This window comes from Babylonia areolata, chromosome 29 (assembly GCF_041734735.1).
Source record: "Babylonia areolata isolate BAREFJ2019XMU chromosome 29, ASM4173473v1, whole genome shotgun sequence".
Taxonomy (NCBI): Eukaryota; Metazoa; Mollusca; class Gastropoda; order Neogastropoda; family Buccinidae; genus Babylonia; species Babylonia areolata.
Genome location: NC_134904.1, coordinates 777,990 through 796,099, shown reverse-complemented (window position 1 = coordinate 796,099; position 18,110 = coordinate 777,990). Strand labels below are relative to the sequence as shown.

Sequence of the window (18,110 nt, the reverse complement as noted above, 5' to 3'; positions counted from 1 at the left end):
TGTTCTTTCTCCTCACTGTCCTGGTCTTTTCCCAAGTGTGGGGGTGGAAACCCAACCCGGCAGTTTTCTCTTCTCTTTGCTGTTTGTCAGTGAGTGAATGTGTTTGTGTGTGTGTGTGTTGGGTGGGGGAGAGCGTGGTATGTGTGTGTGTGTGGGGGGGGGGGGGTGCGGGTGGTCTCTCTCTCTCTCTTTCTCTCTCTCTCTCTATGTATATATGTTGTAATCCATTCAAAACAACAAGCAGTGTTTCGATATTTCAGTAGTTCCTTGCCACTTTCCTATAGAGTATAATATGATATATATATATATATATATATATATATATATATATATATATATATATATATATATGTGGAGAGAGAGAGAGAGAGAGAGAGAGAGAGAGAGATGACAGATATCCCCTCCCTCTCGTTTCGTTCTCAGTCTGCCTCTCTCTCACTCCCTCGCGTTCTCCTCACCCCCACATCACAACACACACACACACACACACACACACACACACACACACACCTCACTTGTCTCTCTCTCCTTCCCGCCCCCCCTCCAGCCCACCCCCTCCCCCTCCAGTCTATACAAGCAAGAGTCATGGAAATCCTGACCAGTCAGTTTGTCTGACTTGACGTGACAGGGTAGGCTGCCTGTTTTATTTCCAACTCGACTCCGGATTTACTAAACCCCACCCCCCCCACCACACCCCCTCTACGCCCACTCTCAAGACATTGATACCAGAGTAATGTTCTGACCAGAGACGGGGGGAACCATTAGACCTGGACAGCTAGCAGTACACACACAGAGTCAGACCCCAACACACACACCCCCCTCCTCCGAACACACAAATCGACCCGCCTTCCATGCCACCACATTCTTCTTCTGCTTCTTCCACTACTTCTGCTGATGGTGGTGCTGGTGGGGGTGGTGCTGCTTCCAGACACAATGGGAGAAGTCTCAGTTTGCAGTCGCCGCTTTAACCAGGTCTTTTTGTGTCGGCTACACACACACACACACACACACACACACACACACACACACGCATACACACAAACGCATGCGCGCGCGCACACACTCGCACACTTACGTGCGCGCACGCACACACAGACACACACATACGCGCGCGCATACACACACGCACGCACGCACACACACACACACACACACACACACACACACACACACACACACACACACAGGGAGAGTGAGGGACGATGTAATTTTCTTTCGTTTCTTTTTTCTTTCTTTTTTTCAGAGTATATATATATATATTCTTTTTTTCTTTCTTTCTTCTCAATTCTAAATTGATTTTTCGTAAAAAGGGATACAAAAGGCAACATAAGGAGGAACATGAAGAAAACTGAGTTGTAGGTATACAGCGCTCTGTCACTCACATAAATGGTCAATTGCGCTAGACTCGCGAGGACGCGCGCACGCTCACAAGCACACACATACCTCCACCTCTCTCTCTCTCTCTCTCTCAAACACACACACACACACACGCACGCACACACACACACACACACACACACACACACACACACACACACACACACACACACACACACACAGAGAAGATTATTTGCTTTTCTATGTGTGTGTGTGTGTGTGTGTGTGTGTACATGTGTTTTTGTTTGTTTTTTGGTTTTTTTGGTTTTTATTCTGCTGACTTAGAATACACCCGTTTTTGGGTGTGTGTTTTTTTTTTTTGTTTGTTTGTTTGTTTGGGGTTTTTTTATCTTTTTTTTACGTATTGGTGTTTCATTTTGGGCTGATTCAGAAAACTCCAGTAGCAGTAGTTGTTCACTTGTTGCTTCTGTTGCTGTTCCACAGAGTTAAAAGACAGAGGCGGTGTGTGATGGTTAGTTGTGTGTTGTCGTGTTTATGGACATTGTAGTTTGTTTTAAAGAGTAATTGGACATTATAGTTTGTTTTAAAGAGTAACTGGACATTATAGTTTGTTTTAAAGAGTAACTGGACATTATAGTTTGTTTTAAAGAGTAACTGGACATTATAGTTTGTTTTAAAGAGTAACTGGACATTATAGTTTGTTTTAAAGAGTAATTGGACATTATAGTTTGTTTTAAAGAGTAACTGGACATTGTAGTTTGTTTTAAAGAGTAATTGGACATTATAGTTTGTTTTAAAGAGTAATTGTATATTTGTTCGTTTTGTTGGATCATTGTATTTCTTTTCATGTTCGTGGTTTACACAAAAGCCTAGGATTGGCTCTCACGGCCTGATTAGCCCGTTTGGTATATGTGGTTGTTGGCTTCTTTGTTTGCTTGGTTGGTTGATTGTTTTTTTGTTTTGTTTTGTTTGTTTTTATTTTCGTTTGGGGGGGGGTTTTGGTGGTGGTTTTAAACAGATGTGGCGCAGTGTATTTTATCAACATGCACGTTTTGACACCTCCTTGAAACTGGAACTGAAACTGGTCCTGTTTGTCGAAATCCGTCTTGATGGTGTGTGTCCGTGTTGTGTGTGTGTGTGTGTGTGTGTGTGTGTTGATGATGTTGGTGTGTGTGTGTATGTGGATGATGTTGGTGTGTGTGTGTGTGTGTGTGTGTGGATGATGTTTGTGTGTGTGTGTGTAGATGATGTTTGTATGTGTGTGTGTGTATGTGTGTGTGTGGATGATGTTAGTGTGTGTGGATGATGATCATGTTTGAGTATGTGGATGATGTGGGTGGGTGTAATGATGTTGTGTGTGGATGATGTTAGTGTGTCTAAGTGTGGATGATGTTAGTGTGTCTGTGTGTGGATGATGTTAGTGTGTCTGTGTGTGGATGGTGTCGGTGTGTGTGGATGATGTTAGTGTGTCTGTGTGTGGATGATGTTAGTGTGTCTGTGTGTGGATGATGTTAGTGTGTCTGTGTGTGGATGATGTCGGTGTGTGTGGATGATGTTAGTGTGTCTGTTTGTGGATGGTGTCGGTGTGTCTGTGTGTGGATGATGTTAGTGTGTCTGTGTGTGGATGATGTTAGTGTGTCTGTGTGTGGATGGTGTCGGTGTGTGTGGATGGTGTCGGTGTGTCTGTGTGTGGATGGTGTCGGTGTGTGTGGATGGTGTCGGTGTGTGTGGATGGTGTCGGTGTGTGTGGATGGTGTCGGTGTGTCTGTGTGTGGATGGTGTTGGTGTGTGTGGATGATGTTAGTGTGTCTGTGTGTGGATGATGTTAGTGTGTCTGTGTGTGGATGGTGTCGGTGTGTGTGGATGATGTTAGTGTGTCTGTGTGTGGATGGTGTCGGTGTGTGTGGATGATGTTAGTGTGTCTGTGTGTGGATGATGTTAGTGTGTCTGTGTGTGGATGATGTTAGTGTGTCTGTGTGTGGATGATGTTAGTGTGTCTGTGTGTGGATGATGTCGGTGTGTATGGATGATGTTAGTGTGTCTGTGTGTGGATGATGTTAGTGTGTCTGTGTGTGGATGGTGTCGGTGTGTCTGTGTGTGGATGATGTTAGTGTGTCTGTGTGTGGATGATGTTAGTGTGTCTGTGTGTGGATGATGTTAGTGTGTCTGTGTGTGGATGGTGTCGGTGTGTGTGGATGGTGTCGGTGTGTGTGGATGATGTTAGTGTGTCTGTGTGTGGATGATGTTAGTGTGTCTGTGTGTGGATGATGTCGGTGTGTATGGATGATGTTAGTGTGTCTGTGTGTGGATGATGTTAGTGTGTCTGTGTGTGGATGGTGTCGGTGTGTCTGTGTGTGGATGATGTCAGTGTGTCTGTGTGTGGATGATGTTGGTGTGTGTGTGTGTGTGTGTGGATGATGTCGGTGTGTCTGTGTGTGGATGATGTTAGTGTGTCTGTGTGTGGATGGTGTCGGTGTGTGTGGATGATGTTAGTGTGTCTGTGTGTGGATGGTGTTGGTGTGTATGGATGGTGTCGGTGTGTGTGTGTGTGGATGATGTTAGTGTGTCTGTGTGTGGATGGTGTTGGTGTGTATGGATGGTGTCGGTGTGTGTGTGTGTGGATGATGTTAGTGTGTCTGTGTGTGGATGGTGTCGGTGTGTGTGTGTGTGTGTGGATGATGTCGGTGTGTCTGTGTGTGGATGGTGTCGGTGTGTCTGTGTGTGGATGATGTTTGTGTGTGTGTGTGTGGATGGTGTCGGTGTGTGTGGATGATGTTTGTGTGTGTGTGTGTGTGTGTGTGGATGATGTCGGTGTGTGTGGATGGTGTCGGTGTGTGTGGATGGTGTCGGTGTGTGTGTGTGTGTGTGTGTGGATGGTGTCGGTGTGTGTGTGTGTGGATGATGTCGGTGTGTGTGTGTGTGGATGATGTCGGTGTGTGTGTGTGTGTGTGTGTGGATGATGTCGGTGTGTGTGTGTGTGTGTGGATGGTGTCGGTGTGTGTGGATGATGTTTGTGTGTGTGGATGATGTCGATGTGTGTGGATGATGTCGATGTGTGTGGATGGTGTCGGTGTGTGTGTGTGTGGATGATGTCGGTGTGTGTGGATGGTGTCGGTGTGTGTGGATGGTGTCGGTGTGTGTGTGTGTGGATGATGTCGATGTGTGTGGATGATGTCGATGTGTGTGGATGATGTCGGTGTGTGTGTGTGTGGATGATGTCGGTGTGTGTGGATGGTGTCGGTGTGTGTGGATGGTGTCGGTGTGTGTGGATGGTGTCGGTGTGTGTGGATGGTGTCGGTGTGTGTGTGTGTGGATGATGTCGGTGTGTGTGTGTGTGGATGATGTCGGTGTGTGTGTGTGTGTGTGTGTGGATGATGTCGGTGTGTGTGGATGATGTCGGTGTGTGTGTGTGTGGATGATGTCGGTGTGTGTGGATGGTGTCGGTGTGTGTGGATGGTGTCGGTGTGTGTGTGTGTGGATGATGTCGGTGTGTGTGGATGGTGTCGGTGTGTGTGTGTGTGTGGATGATGTCGGTGTGTGTGTGTGTGGATGATGTCGGTGTGTGTGTGTGTGGATGATGTCGGTGTGTGTGTGTGTGTGTGTGTGGATGATGTCGGTGTGTGTGGATGGTGTCGGTGTGTGTGGATGGTGTCGGTGTGTGTGTGTGTGTGGATGGTGTCGGTGTGTGTGGATGATGTCGGTGTGTGTGTGTGTGTGGATGGTGTCGGTGTGTGTGGATGATGTCGGTGTGTGTGGATGATGTCGGTGTGTGTGGATGGTGTCGGTGTGTGTGGATGATGTCGGTGTGTGTGTGTGTGTGGATGGTGTCGGTGTGTGTGGATGATGTTAGTGTGTCTGTGTGTGGATGGTGTCGGTGTGTGTGTGTGTGTGTGTGTGGATGATGTCGGTGTGTGTGGATGATGTCGGTGTGTGTGTGTGTGTGGATGATGTCGATGTGTGTGGATGGTGTCGGTGTGTGTGTGTGTGTGGATGATGTCGGTGTGTGTGTGTGTGTGGATGATGTCGGTGTGTGTGTGTGTGTGGATGATGTCGATGTGTGTGGATGGTGTCGGTGTGTGTGTGTGTGTGGATGATGTCGGTGTGTGTGTGTGTGTGGATGATGTCGATGTGTGTGGATGGTGTCGGTGTGTGTGTGTGTGTGGATGATGTCGGTGTGTGTGTGTGTGTGGATGATGTCGGTGTGTGTGTGTGTGTGTGTGTGGATGATGTCGGTGTGTGTGTGTGTGTGTGTGTGTGTGGATGGTGTCGGTGTGTGTGGATGATGTCGATGTGTGTGTGTGTGTGGATGATGTCGATGTGTGTGGATGGTGTCGGTGTGTGTGTGTGTGTGGATGATGTCGGTGTGTGTGTGTGTGTGGATGATGTCGGTGTGTGTGTGTGTGTGGATGGTGTCGGTGTGTGTGGATGGTGTCGGTGTGTGTGTGTGTGTGTGTGTGTGGATGATGTCGATGTGTGTGGATGGTGTCGGTGTGTGTGTGTGTGTGTGTGTGTGTGGATGATGTCGGTGTGTGTGTGTGTGGATGATGTCGGTGTGTGTGTGTGTGTGGATGATGTCGGTGTGTGTGTGTGTGGATGATGTCGGTGTGTCTGTGTGTGGATGATGTCGGTGTGTGTGTGTGTGTGTGGATGGTGTCGGTGTGTGTGGATGGTGTCGGTGTGTGTGGATGGTGTCGGTGTGTGTGGATGATGTCGGTGTGTGTGTGTGTGTGGATGATGTCGGTGTGTGTGTGTGTGGATGATGTCGGTGTGTGTGTGTGTGTGGATGGTGTCGGTGTGTGTGGATGGTGTCGGTGTGTGTGTGTGTGTGGATGGTGTCGGTGTGTGTGTGTGTGTGGATGATGTCGGTGTGTGTGTGTGTGTGGATGGTGTCGGTGTGTGTGTGTGTGTGGATGGTGTCGGTGTGTGTGGATGATGTCGGTGTGTGTGTGTGTGTGGATGGTGTCGGTGTGTGTGTGTGTGTGGATGATGTCGGTGTGTGTGTGTGTGGATGATGTCGGTGTGTGTGTGTGTGTGTGGATGATGTCGGTGTGTGTGTGTGTGGATGGTGTCGGTGTGTGTGTGTGTGTGGATGGTGTCGGTGTGTGTGGATGATGTCGGTGTGTGTGTGTGTGGATGATGTCGGTGTGTGTGTGTGTGTGGATGATGTCGGTGTGTGTGTGTGTGTGGATGATGTCGGTGTGTGTGTGTGTGGATGATGTCGGTGTGTGTGTGTGTGGATGATGTCGGTGTGTGTGTGTGTGTGGATGATGTCGGTGTGTGTGTGTGTGTGGATGATGTCGGTGTGTGTGTGTGTGTGGATGGTGTCGGTGTGTGTGTGTGTGTGGATGATGTCGGTGTGTGTGTGTGTGTGGATGATGTCGGTGTGTGTGTGTGTGGATGATGTCGGTGTGTGTGTGTGTGGATGGTGTCGGTGTGTGTGTGTGTGGATGATGTCGGTGTGTGTGTGTGTGGATGATGTCGGTGTGTGTGTGTGTGGATGGTGTCGGTGTGTGTGGATGAGATGTTGAAATACCAGCACCACAGGGCATTGTCCGGGTTTGGCTTGCTCAAGACTGTTCTCTGTCTCTTTCTGTGTGCCCCTGTCTGTCTCTCTGTCTGTCTCTCTCTCTCTGTCTCTCTCTCTCAGTCCCTCTATCTCTCCCCCTCTCTCCCTATCCCCTACTTTAAAACCTGCTACCAACAAACGTGTCCGTGATATCCTGATAAGATTTAGATCAGTCCTATCTGAGTTGCACACGCACAAAAAGCATTACTTTGTTGTATCAGAGCCAAACTTGACGTGCTCGCTGTGCTGTGACGCAGATGTCGGTGTGTGTGTCTGACGCAGAACAGACGGAACTTGCACTGTCCACTGAAGAATTGAACGATTTAGCAAAACAGTTTGTTTGTCTGAATTACACGCTTTATCCTTCGGTGCCTGGGTTTCAGTGTTTCTGATGCAAATTACCTGCACGACCTTGACATTGCTAGATGTATTTCTTATGCAAACGATGTCGTTTGTACTTTTCCTGTTTTTTCTTCTTTTTTTTTCTTTCTTTTTTTTTTTTTTTTTTTTTTTTTTGTCTCTTTCTGTAGGAATTGTTTTGCTTTCTTGATCATGTCCATACTATATATATATAAAATTTTATATATGTATATATATGACGTGTATATATATATATATATATATATATATATATATATATATATATATATATATACGACCAGTTGTTTACTCTAAAATGGAAATTGTCAGCGTGGTCAGTTGTAAGGGAATTCGGTCACAATCGCCTTTGTGCGTCCTGCGGTGATCATTCAAGAAAGACACGAGAGAGACAGAGATAGAGAGGTGATAATGATGATGATGGTCTTGTTATTCAGATTACCATCGCAATAATGTACAAAGAAATACATTTTTTTAAATAGCTCATCAAACAGTATAGTTAATAGCAAATGAAATTAACCAACAGCAGCTGCACGTCTGTTTTCAGGCTTCGTGACTATAAATGATGGTAATGAATTCCAAGTTTTTATCTTTGTAAAGAGAGAAAGAGGGGCAGAGGGAGAAAAAAGGGGGAGGGCAGAGAGAGAGGAAGAGAGGGGGGAATGGGGGGGGAGTGGGGGCACAGAGAGAGAGGGAGAAAAAAGGGGGAGGGCAGAGAGAGAGGAAGAGAGGGGGGAATGGGGGGGGAGTGGGGGCACAGAGAGAGAGGGAGAAAAAAGGGGGAGGGCAGAGAGAGAGGAAGAGAGGGGGGAATGGGGGGGGAGTGGGGGCACAGAGAGAGAGGGAGAAAAAAGGGGGAGGGCAGAGAGAGAGGAAGAGAGGGGGGAATGGGGGGGGTGGGGGGCAGAGAGAGAGAGGGAGAAAAAAGGGGGAGGGCAGAGAGAGAGGAAGAGAGGGGGGAATGGGGGGGGCAGAGAGAGAGAGGGAGAAAAAAGGGGGAAGGCAGAGAGAGAGGAAGAGAGGGGGGAATGGGGGGGGGGGCAGAGAGAGAGAGAGGGAGAAAAAAGGGGGAAGGCAGAGAGAGAGGAAGAGAGGGGGGAATGGGGGGGGGGGCAGAGGGAGAGAGGGAGAAAAAAGGGGGAGGGCAGAGAGAGAGGAAGAGAGGGGGGAATGGGGGGGGGGGGGGCAGAGAGAGAGAGTGTGTGTGTGAGAGAGAGAGCGAGGGGGTTGCGGGAGGTCATACACGCCATTTGCGAACATCCACATTAGAACGAAAGCAATTGACATAGCATGCCCCCTCCTCCCACCCCCCCCACCCCCTACCTCTTCCTCCCCTACCTCCCCCCACCTCCCTGGGCAACCCCCCTCCCCTTCCCCCCCTCACCCCCCCACGCCCCCAACAGCAGATGAAGTGAGAGAGAACGAGTACAGTGTAGTGGGGTGATGAGGGAGGAACGTGGAGGGTGTGGGGTATGAGCACTGAAGTCTGTATTGTGGGTGTACTGTACGTTGTATGAGGTCATTGTCAATGATGACCCTTCAGTAATCATGGGCAGTTAGGGACAAGGTTGGAGGGGTGTGTGTGTGTGTGTGTGACAGGGGGCTGGGTGGGGGGAGGGGGTGGAATAACACAGCGTCGTCGTAGTGCATCACTGCCTCTTTTTTTCTCTTTTTTTTTTTTTTATATTGTATTCCTTTTTTTTTTTTTTCAATATTCTTTTTCTTTTTTTCTTTCGCAGTGTGTGTGTACCTGCGCATGTTGTTATCTACCAATGACCAATTTGAATTTCCGCACAGAAAAGCTTTGCTGGACACTTTATTGCCTCGAGGTGTTTTTTGGTTTGTTTGGGGGAGGGGGCGGGTGTTGTTTGTTTTTTTCTTTCTTTCTTTTCTTTTTTTTATTTTCTCTTCTGCTTTCTTTCTTCCTTTCTTTTCCCCACAAGCGCCAATTGCGGGTCGCTCACGGAACCTTGACCTTTCATCTCGTCTGAAAGACTATCATTCAGACCATTACTGTGGATCTAGCAATGGGATATATGTATAGGGAGGAGGGGGTAAGGGGGTTAGAAAAGTTCGGACTGGTGAATGACGTCAGCCCGGTTCGCCCTGCACATGGCCGTGGAACTCACTGATCTAAAAATAGGTTTTTAGTTTGTTCGTTTTGGGGTGGGGTTTTTTGTTTTCTTTCAAGATCGGTAGGCCATATACCACAGAAGCTGGCGACTCCCTACTCCCCACGTCTGTATGGTGTGTGTGTGTGTGTGTGTGTATGTATGTATGCACATACATGCACGTGCAGATTGAGGAAATTATTTGACAAAGTAGGCGGAACGCATGTGGAAATTGTATGCAGCGTCATAAAACTTAGCTTGCGTCTCAAAATGAGCAGACGTGTCACTGCATACGATTGTTGTGTACGCAACAGGATGAAATAGGTACAAGGAAGCGTGACATTTATAACAGTGTCTCTCGGCATAGGAGTTCAGTTTATGCATTATGCCCCCCCCCCCCCCCCCCCCCCCCCCCCTTTTTTTTTTTTTTTGTCTGCGACCTTTTTCTCCCCCTGGTATATCTTCACTTATCTGTCACATCGTCAGCAGAGAAAAAATGAAAACCAACATTTTTTTGACAGCCTTTTCTTTCTTAGATATATTTTACAACTGGTTCTGATAGATAGGGGGTGTGTGGGAAGCTTGATGGCTCTGATAGGTATAATTCACAGGAGATCTTTCTGATAATTATAATTGTATATATCAGCAGATGGTAAGATAGATGCTAGTCTACAAATGCAAGGGATTCGTGTATATATATATGTATATATATATATATATATATATATATATATATATATATATAATTTCTATTTGATGTAGAAAGAGATCTCCTCCAGCCGTGGCGTTACTGTGATTGGGGGGAAAACTGGTGGTGACTACACATGTTGCTGCAAAAGATTCAGTTCCAGTTTCAAAAGTGAAAAGGCCTGCAGTACCATGTCTGACTTAATTAAGGAGGGGAAAAGAAGAAAGGGACAGATCGCTGACCCCGCATAAACCCAACACGCTCATCAGGCGCTGACAGCCTACACCAAGTTTGTGGAAAAACGATTGACATGATGTTTTCACGGATGCAAGACGTGGTGTCTGTGTCGTGTGTGTGTCTCTGTGTGTGTCTGTGTCGTGTCTGTGTCTGTCTGTGTGTCTGTGTCGTGTCTGCGTGTATGTGTGTGTGCGTGTGTGTCTGTCTGCCTGTGTCGTGTGTGAGTGTGTGTGTGTGTGTGTTGTGTCTGTGTGTGTGTCCGTGTCTGTGTGTGTGTGGTTTGTGTGTGTGTCTCTGTGTGTGTGTGGTGTGTGTGTGTGTGTGTCTGTTTGTGTGTGACGGCTCGTCACCAATGAAAATGCATGTGCTCACACTGTGTTGAGATAGTGTGTGACGAGCGGTGTTAGCGACAGACAAGACGTGTTTAGTTCAGGGAACTCCGCGTGAGGCTACACGAAAAAGTTAATGTGTACAAGACGTGTTTAGTTCAGGGAACTCCGCGTGAGGCTACACGAAAAGGTTAATGTGTACAAGACGTGTTTAGTTCAGGGAACTCCGCGTGAGGCTACACGAAAAAGTTAATGTGTACAAGACGTGTTTAGTTCAGGGAACTCCCGTGAGGCTACACGAAAAAGTTAATGTGTACAAGACGTGTTTAGTTCAGGAAACTCCGCGTGAGGCTACACGAAAAGGTTAATGTGTACAAGACGTGTTTAGTTCAGGGAACTCCCCGTGAGGCTACACGAAAAAGTTAATGTGTACAAGACGTGTTTAGTTCAGGGAACTCCCCGTGAGGCTACACGAAAAAGTTAATGTGTACAAGACGTGTTTAGTTCAGGGAACTCCCCGTGAGGCTACACGAAAAAGTTAATGTGTACAAGACGTGTTTAGTTCAGGGAACTCCGCGTGAGGCTACACGAAAAAGTTACGTATACAAGACGTGTTTAGTTCAGGAAACCCCCATAGAGATACAGTGAAAATGGTACGTATTTCGTGTAACAAACACAAACCAGGACGCATGAAAACGGTACATGTTTCACGTAACTAAAACACAAACCAGGACAAAAACGGTACATGTTTCACGTAACTAAAACACAAACCAGAACACAGAAAAACGGTACATGTTCACGTAACTAAACACAAACCAGAACACAGAAAAACGGTACATGTTTCACGTAACTAAAACACAAACCAGAACACAGAAAAACGGTACATGTTTCGTCAAACAACAGGAACAGAAACTAAGTTTCCGTAACAAACACAAACCAGAACACAGAAAAACGGTACATGTTTTCAGGACGTCGTAACTAAAAACAACAAACACAGAAAACGTACTGTTTCAGTAACTAACACAACCAGAAACAGAAAACGTGTTCAACCATTGTTTCATGTAACTAAAACACAAACCAGAACACAGAAAAACGGTACATGTTTCACGTAACTAAAACACAAACCAGAACACAGAAAAACGGTACATGTTTCACGTAACTAAAACACAAACCAGAACACAGAAAAACGGTACATGTTTCATGTAACTAAAACACAAACCAGAACACAGAAAAACGGTACATATTTCATGTAACTAAAACACAAACCACATGGTGGAGTGATGGCCTAGAGGTAACGCGTTCGCATAGGAAGCGAGAGAATCTGAGCGCGCTGGTTCGAATCACGGCTCAACCGCCGATATTTTCTCCTCCTCCACTAGACCTTGAGTGGTGGTCTGGACGCTAGTCATTCGGATGAGACGATAAACCGAGGTCCTGTGTGCAGCATTGAGACATTTCCCCGGATCAATCAAGCGGTGGCTGTGTGTTGATGATGAGGATGATGATGATGATGATGATGATGATGATATGGATACTTACATAGCTAACTGTCCTGGGTCGGAGACCAAGCTTTAAGCGCTGTACAAACACGGTGTCATTCGCTGCAACAGGCTGCCTAACTGGGTGAAGCCGACTGACGGCTGCCATTGGGCGCTAATCATTCGTTTCCTATGTGTCATTCAAGCAGATTTCAGGCTACGCACACATACACACTCAGACAGACATGTAACATTTTACGTGCATGACCGTTTTGTTTATTTACCCCGCTCTCATCGTCTCCCCCCCCCCCCTCTCTCTCTCTCTCTTTCTCCCTCTCTCTCTCTCTCTCTCTCTCTGTCTCACTCTCTCTATCCCTCTCTCTCTCTCTTTCACTCTCCTCTCTCTCTCTCCCCTCTCTCTCTCTTTCTCCCCTTCTCTCACCCTCTCTCTCTTCCCCGCCCCCTCTCTCCCCCCCCCCCCTCTCTCTCTCTCCCCTCTCTCTCTCTTTCTCCCCCTCTCTCACCCTCTCTCTCTTCCCCGCCCCTCTCTCCCCCCTCTCTCTCTCTCTCACTCCCTGCCTACCGGCCTCCATCTTCCATAACACTCCCTGACTGAGCTCTAAGGTGGTGGAAAATCAATGAAAAAGGAACCGACAGAATGAAATAGATTTAACGTAATGGAAACCTCACTCAAACAAAAAACTACGATAATACGGACTTCCGCCGGAACTAGAATAGCAGATAATGTTGCGGACTTCCGCCGGAACTAGAATAGCAGATAATGTGACGTGTGTGTATGTGTGTGTGTGTGAATCAGAATCAGAACCAATTATAATGTCAATTAAGCCTTAACAAGGTTTGTGTGTGTGTGTGTGTGTGTGTGTGTGTGTGTGTGTGTGTGTGTGAATCAGAATCAGAATCAATGTTAAATTCAATCAAGCCTTAACAAGGTTTGTGTGTGTGTGTGTGTGTGTGAATCAGAATCAGAATCAATGTTAAATTCAATCAAGCCTTAACAAGGTTTATGTGTGTGTATGTGTGTGTGTGTGTGTGTGTGTGTGTGTGTGTGAATCAGAACCAGAACCAATGTTAACGTGAATTAAGCCTTAACAAGGTGTGTGTGTGTGTGTGTGTGTGTGTGTGTGTGTGTGTGAATCAGAACCAGAACCAATGTTAACGTCAGTTAAGCCTTAACAAGGTTTGTGTGTGTGTGTGTGTGTGTGTGTGTGTGTGTGTGTGTGTGTGTGTGTGAATCAGAATCAGAACCAATTTTAACGTCAATGAAGCCTTAACAAGGTTTATGTGTGTGTGTGTGTGTGTGTGAATCAGAATCAGAATCAGAACCAATGTTAACGTCAATTAAGCCTTAACAAGGTGTGTGTGTGTGTGTGTGTGTGTGTGTGTGTGAATCAGAATCAGAACCAATGTTAACGTCAATGAAGCCTTAACAAGGTGTGTATGTGTGTGTGTGTGTGTGTGAATCAGAATCAGAACCAATGTTAACGTCAATGAAGCCTTAACAAGGTTTGTGTGTGTGTGTGTGTGTGTGTGTGTGTGTGTGTGTGTGTGTGTGTGTGTGTGTGTGAATCAGAATCAGAACCAATGTTAACAAGGTTTTTGTGTGTGTGTGTTGCAGACACCGATGAGCTCCCCACCATAGTGCCCCCGAAGCGCCGACGCCAGCGGAGCCGGAAGCCGATCCTGGGCTGCCGGGAGAGAGCAGCGTCGGCCGCCGCCGCCGTGGAGGTGCGCCGAGATATGCAGGACTCGTGGCTGGAGTCACAGGGCGCGGAGCGCATCATGCGGGAGTTCCCGCGCCACAACTGGCTGGAGCACAAGATCATGCAGAAGACAAATACCTACACCCCTCCACCTCCTTCCACACCAGGTGGTGGTGGAGGTGATGGGGGAGGGGGAGGAGGACTGCCGACGAACGGGGATGGCCCGGACCCTAAAGGGTTGAGCTCCACATCCTCCCCTCCTCCCCGGGGCGGAGCAGGAAGGAGGAGGCCCGAGTCGTGTGACGGCCAGCTTCAGGAGGCGTCACCCTCGCCGCCTGCTGGAGAGTCTGCCGCCTTTGTGGTGGTGCCCCCCCAAGGTCATCACGGCTCTTCCGCCGCGGCCGTGTCTGGCTGCGAGGTGGCGGCGGCGGGGATGGCGGCGCCCGTCACAGACAGGGGTCAAGGTGAGGGTCAGGGTCAGACCGCCCCGGCGGTCAGCAGCAGCAGCCGCAGCCCTCCCCCTCCTCCTCACCCCCACCACCCCCACCATCCCCCCCACCCCCACACCTGGACCTCCCCTGCACCCCTGACGGGCAGCCCGGTGTTGCGGCCCTCCTCGGGTGACTTACCCCCACCCCGGGTGCTCAGCGCGGGTATCCAGCGCTCGGCTTCCTCCTCCTCCTCTTTCTCCGCGAGCAGCGCGACTATGACATTGGCAGCTGGGGGGTCCTCCTCCTCCTCCTCCGCCGTGGTTGTTGTGACCTCGGCCTGCCCTCCCAACTTCCTGCACGTGGAGCAGGCTGTCGGCTCCGGCGTCCGGCCCCCGTCAGCTGACCACCCCCACCCCTACCCCCACCCCCTGTGCTCACCGGAAGTGACGGCTGGAGGACAGGACGCGGGCAGGCGCACGGGCAACGGCACGACGACGACGACCACCACAGCAGCAACAGCGGCCGACGTGAACAGCCAGACCGTGTCCGTGTCCTTAACCAGCGCTGTCAGCATGGTGACTCCGGTGGTGGTGGGGGGTGGCGGCGGGGCAGGGGGGCCGGTGAGCAGACCTGTGCTGGTGCCCGCCCCCTTCCCCGTGCAGCAGCAGCAGCAGCACGCGCGCATCCCCGTCCTCTCGCTGATGCCCCCCTGCCACCACCACCATCACGACCACCAGCACCACGTGCCCGGCCTGGTGCGCATGACGCAGCTCAGCAAGGTGCCCGTCGTCACCAGCCTCCCCCTCCCCTACCAGCTCCCCCAGCCCATGCCCATGCCCGTGCCCGTGGCCGCCACCAAGCAGGTCATGCCCATCCAGCCACACATCGCACCCAGGCCTCCTCCCCCTCTCCACCCAGCCACCACCTCCACCACCACCACCTCCTCGTCCAGCAGGCACAGCGGCGCTGCGGTTGTTGCTGCCAAGGGGCACAACAACCCTGCCCCTCCTCCTCCCCCCTCCTCCTCAGACGTGCTGATCAGCCAAGCCAACGCGTGCGCCTCGCCCTCGCCCTCCCCCTCCTCTCCCTATCACTCTCCTGCCCCCTCCCCCTGCCCCTACCCCTTCCCCTCCCTGTCCTGCGGCGTGGATCGCGAGGAGGATCGCGTGCCCTCCCCGCCCGACCTGTCCCCCGGCAGGCTGCACATCGATATCGGTCCCGTGTCCCCCGTCCCCAGGAACACGGAGGAGGAGGAGGAGATGAGGCCGGTCGTCTCGCCCAACTGGGGGTCTTCCCGGCAGCAGCACACAGGGGGAGACAGCCACCAGCACCAGACACAGGCCTCTCCTAGCCCCCTCCTGCCCGCTCACACGCTATCATCAACGCCTGAAGCCAGTTGTTCGAACATCTCCCCACCACACTCTGGCCCCGGCGCCGCTGCCACACCCAGCCCTTTGATGCGATCCAAAAGCAGCGGCGCTCTGCCGGTGAGGCGGTGGGGGGCGGGGGAGGAGGTGGGTGGGAAGGAGGGGGAAGGAGGAGGAGGGGGCAGTCACGTGACCGCGCCACGCGCGTGCGGCGGACGACGGAAGAGCTGGGAGCTGAGTCACAAGGACGGCGTGGAGGTGGTGGGGGTGGCTGCTGCACAAAGCGGGCTGACGTCAGGGTGAGACACACACACACACACACACACACACATTCACACACACACACACATTCACACACACACACACACTCATTCACACACACTCATTCACACACACACACACATTCACACACACACACACACACACACTCATTCACACACACACATTCACACACACACATTCACACACACACACACACACACACACTCATTCACACACATACATACACATTCACACACACACACACACACATTCACACACACACACACACACACTCATTCACACACACACATTCACACACACACACACACATTCACACACACACACACACTCATTCACACACACACACACACACACACACACACACACTCATTCACACACACATACACACACACACACACACACACACACTCACTCACACAGACACACACACACTCATTCACACACACACACACACACACACACACACACATTCACACACACACACACATTCACACACACACACTCATTCACACACACACACACACACACACACACACACACACACACACACACTCATTGTTGGGTTACGCTGCTGGTCAGGCATCTGTTTGGCAGGTGTGGTGTAGCGTATATGGATTTGTCCGAACGCAGTGACGCCTCCTTGCGCTACTGATACTGATACTGGTCAGGCGTTGGGACGTTTTACGCCCGGTTTTCGGCATGATGTTGTGTGCTTGGGAAAGGCACTTTACTCCGATTTTCCTCACACCACTGAGGTGTGTGGAGTGACAGGGTGTCTTGACTTGGGTTGGGGAAGGTTAAGAGGCGAAAGGAGTGGACTTGGGCCGCCTTGCTGTGCTGACTGACCATCTGTGGAGATGAGGTCGCTCTTCTGGTGGTCGTTAAGGATTATGGAACCTTTCAACTAACCTGTTTCACTTTTTTTCTTTTTTCTTTTTTCTTTTTTACTGTGAGTAATATGAGATAATTATGTTGTGTGTTCGTGTGTGTGTGTGTGTACGCGCGCGCGCGTGTGTGTCTAAGAATAAGAATAATAAGAATAACTGTATTATCTCCAACTAGAGAAATTTGGTCAGGTGGATTATCACAACATAGACAAGTAAACAACATGGAGACCATAACTGTAAAAGTCAGCAACAGCTTTTTGATTATAACAGATAGATAAGATAAGAATAAAGGTAGATTGCATCAGGTGCGGGTGGGTGTGTTTCTCTGTATGTTTGTGTGTATTTCCGTCTCTGAATGTGTGTTTGTGTGTCTGTCTGTCTGTGTGTGGAGGGGAGGGGGAGGGGTAAATGGGAACAAACAAAGAAAAAGGGATTAATTAGAACAACGCAGTCAACATCCCGTGACCATGAAAATATAACATCAATTAACAGGGTTTTTTTTAATCAAAGCAATTATATCTGTTCATTTCAGAAACATGCCAATTAGACCAGATCAAGCGATCCAGGAAATGAGTGTGTTTGCTTGCATGCGTGGATACGTGTGTGTTTGTGTGTGCCTGTGTGCACATGCGTGTGTGTTTGTGTGTGCATGTGTGCACATGCGTGTGTGTTTGTGTGTGCATGTGTGCACATGCGTGTGTGTTTGTGTGTGCATGTGTGCACATGCGTGTGTGTTTGTGTGTGCATGTGTGCACATGCGTGTACACATTTGTGGCAGGACCATATTTTGGTCCGGTGTATATTGTTCAGAACCAGTAAATATGGGAACTGATCACATTCACTTGATATTCTTTGCAGTAGCTGCCCTTTTCTAAGAATGAGTTTCATGAAGCAACGTGCAACGGGATTTTTTCAATATTAGCTGAACTCAAGCTGACCAAGCTTGTTCCTACTTTTGTATCTTGTATGCCCCTTTCACCACACTGATTAGGTAAGACATCATTGTGTGAAATTATAACGCGGTTTTTTTTTTTATATTAGTCTTTATTTTATTATTCGTAGTAAAGCTACGCATATAGTCATGCTTTTTTTTTTTTTTTTTTTTTTTTTTTTTTGTCGATTAGCTGTGCTAAAAGGGATTGTAGTAAGTCATCTCCCCATTTTCAGAGATTACCTGGCTGTGTTAAAATAGAACGGATGGTTTGGATTACAATTTATTTGTTCAGACTATACGAAAACGCAAAGATAAAGTGCAAGTATTGATTATATTCGCTTAGCCATTATAGTTGTTTAAACC

At 48.9% G+C, this 18,110-nt stretch overlaps 1 protein-coding gene across 5 annotated transcripts in view; it reads left to right on the top strand.

Annotated features, from left to right (window-relative positions):
- LOC143274844 (uncharacterized) overlaps positions 1–18,110 on the top strand; it is a 237,399-nt gene that overhangs the window by 191,609 nt on the left and 27,680 nt on the right. For all 5 annotated transcript variants that reach the window (XM_076578800.1, XM_076578796.1, XM_076578798.1 and 2 more), the window contains one exon: positions 13,762–15,943. In XM_076578800.1, coding sequence (XP_076434915.1) covers positions 13,762–15,943 — 2,182 coding nt within the window. The remainder of the gene's footprint in view (positions 1–13,761; positions 15,944–18,110) is intronic.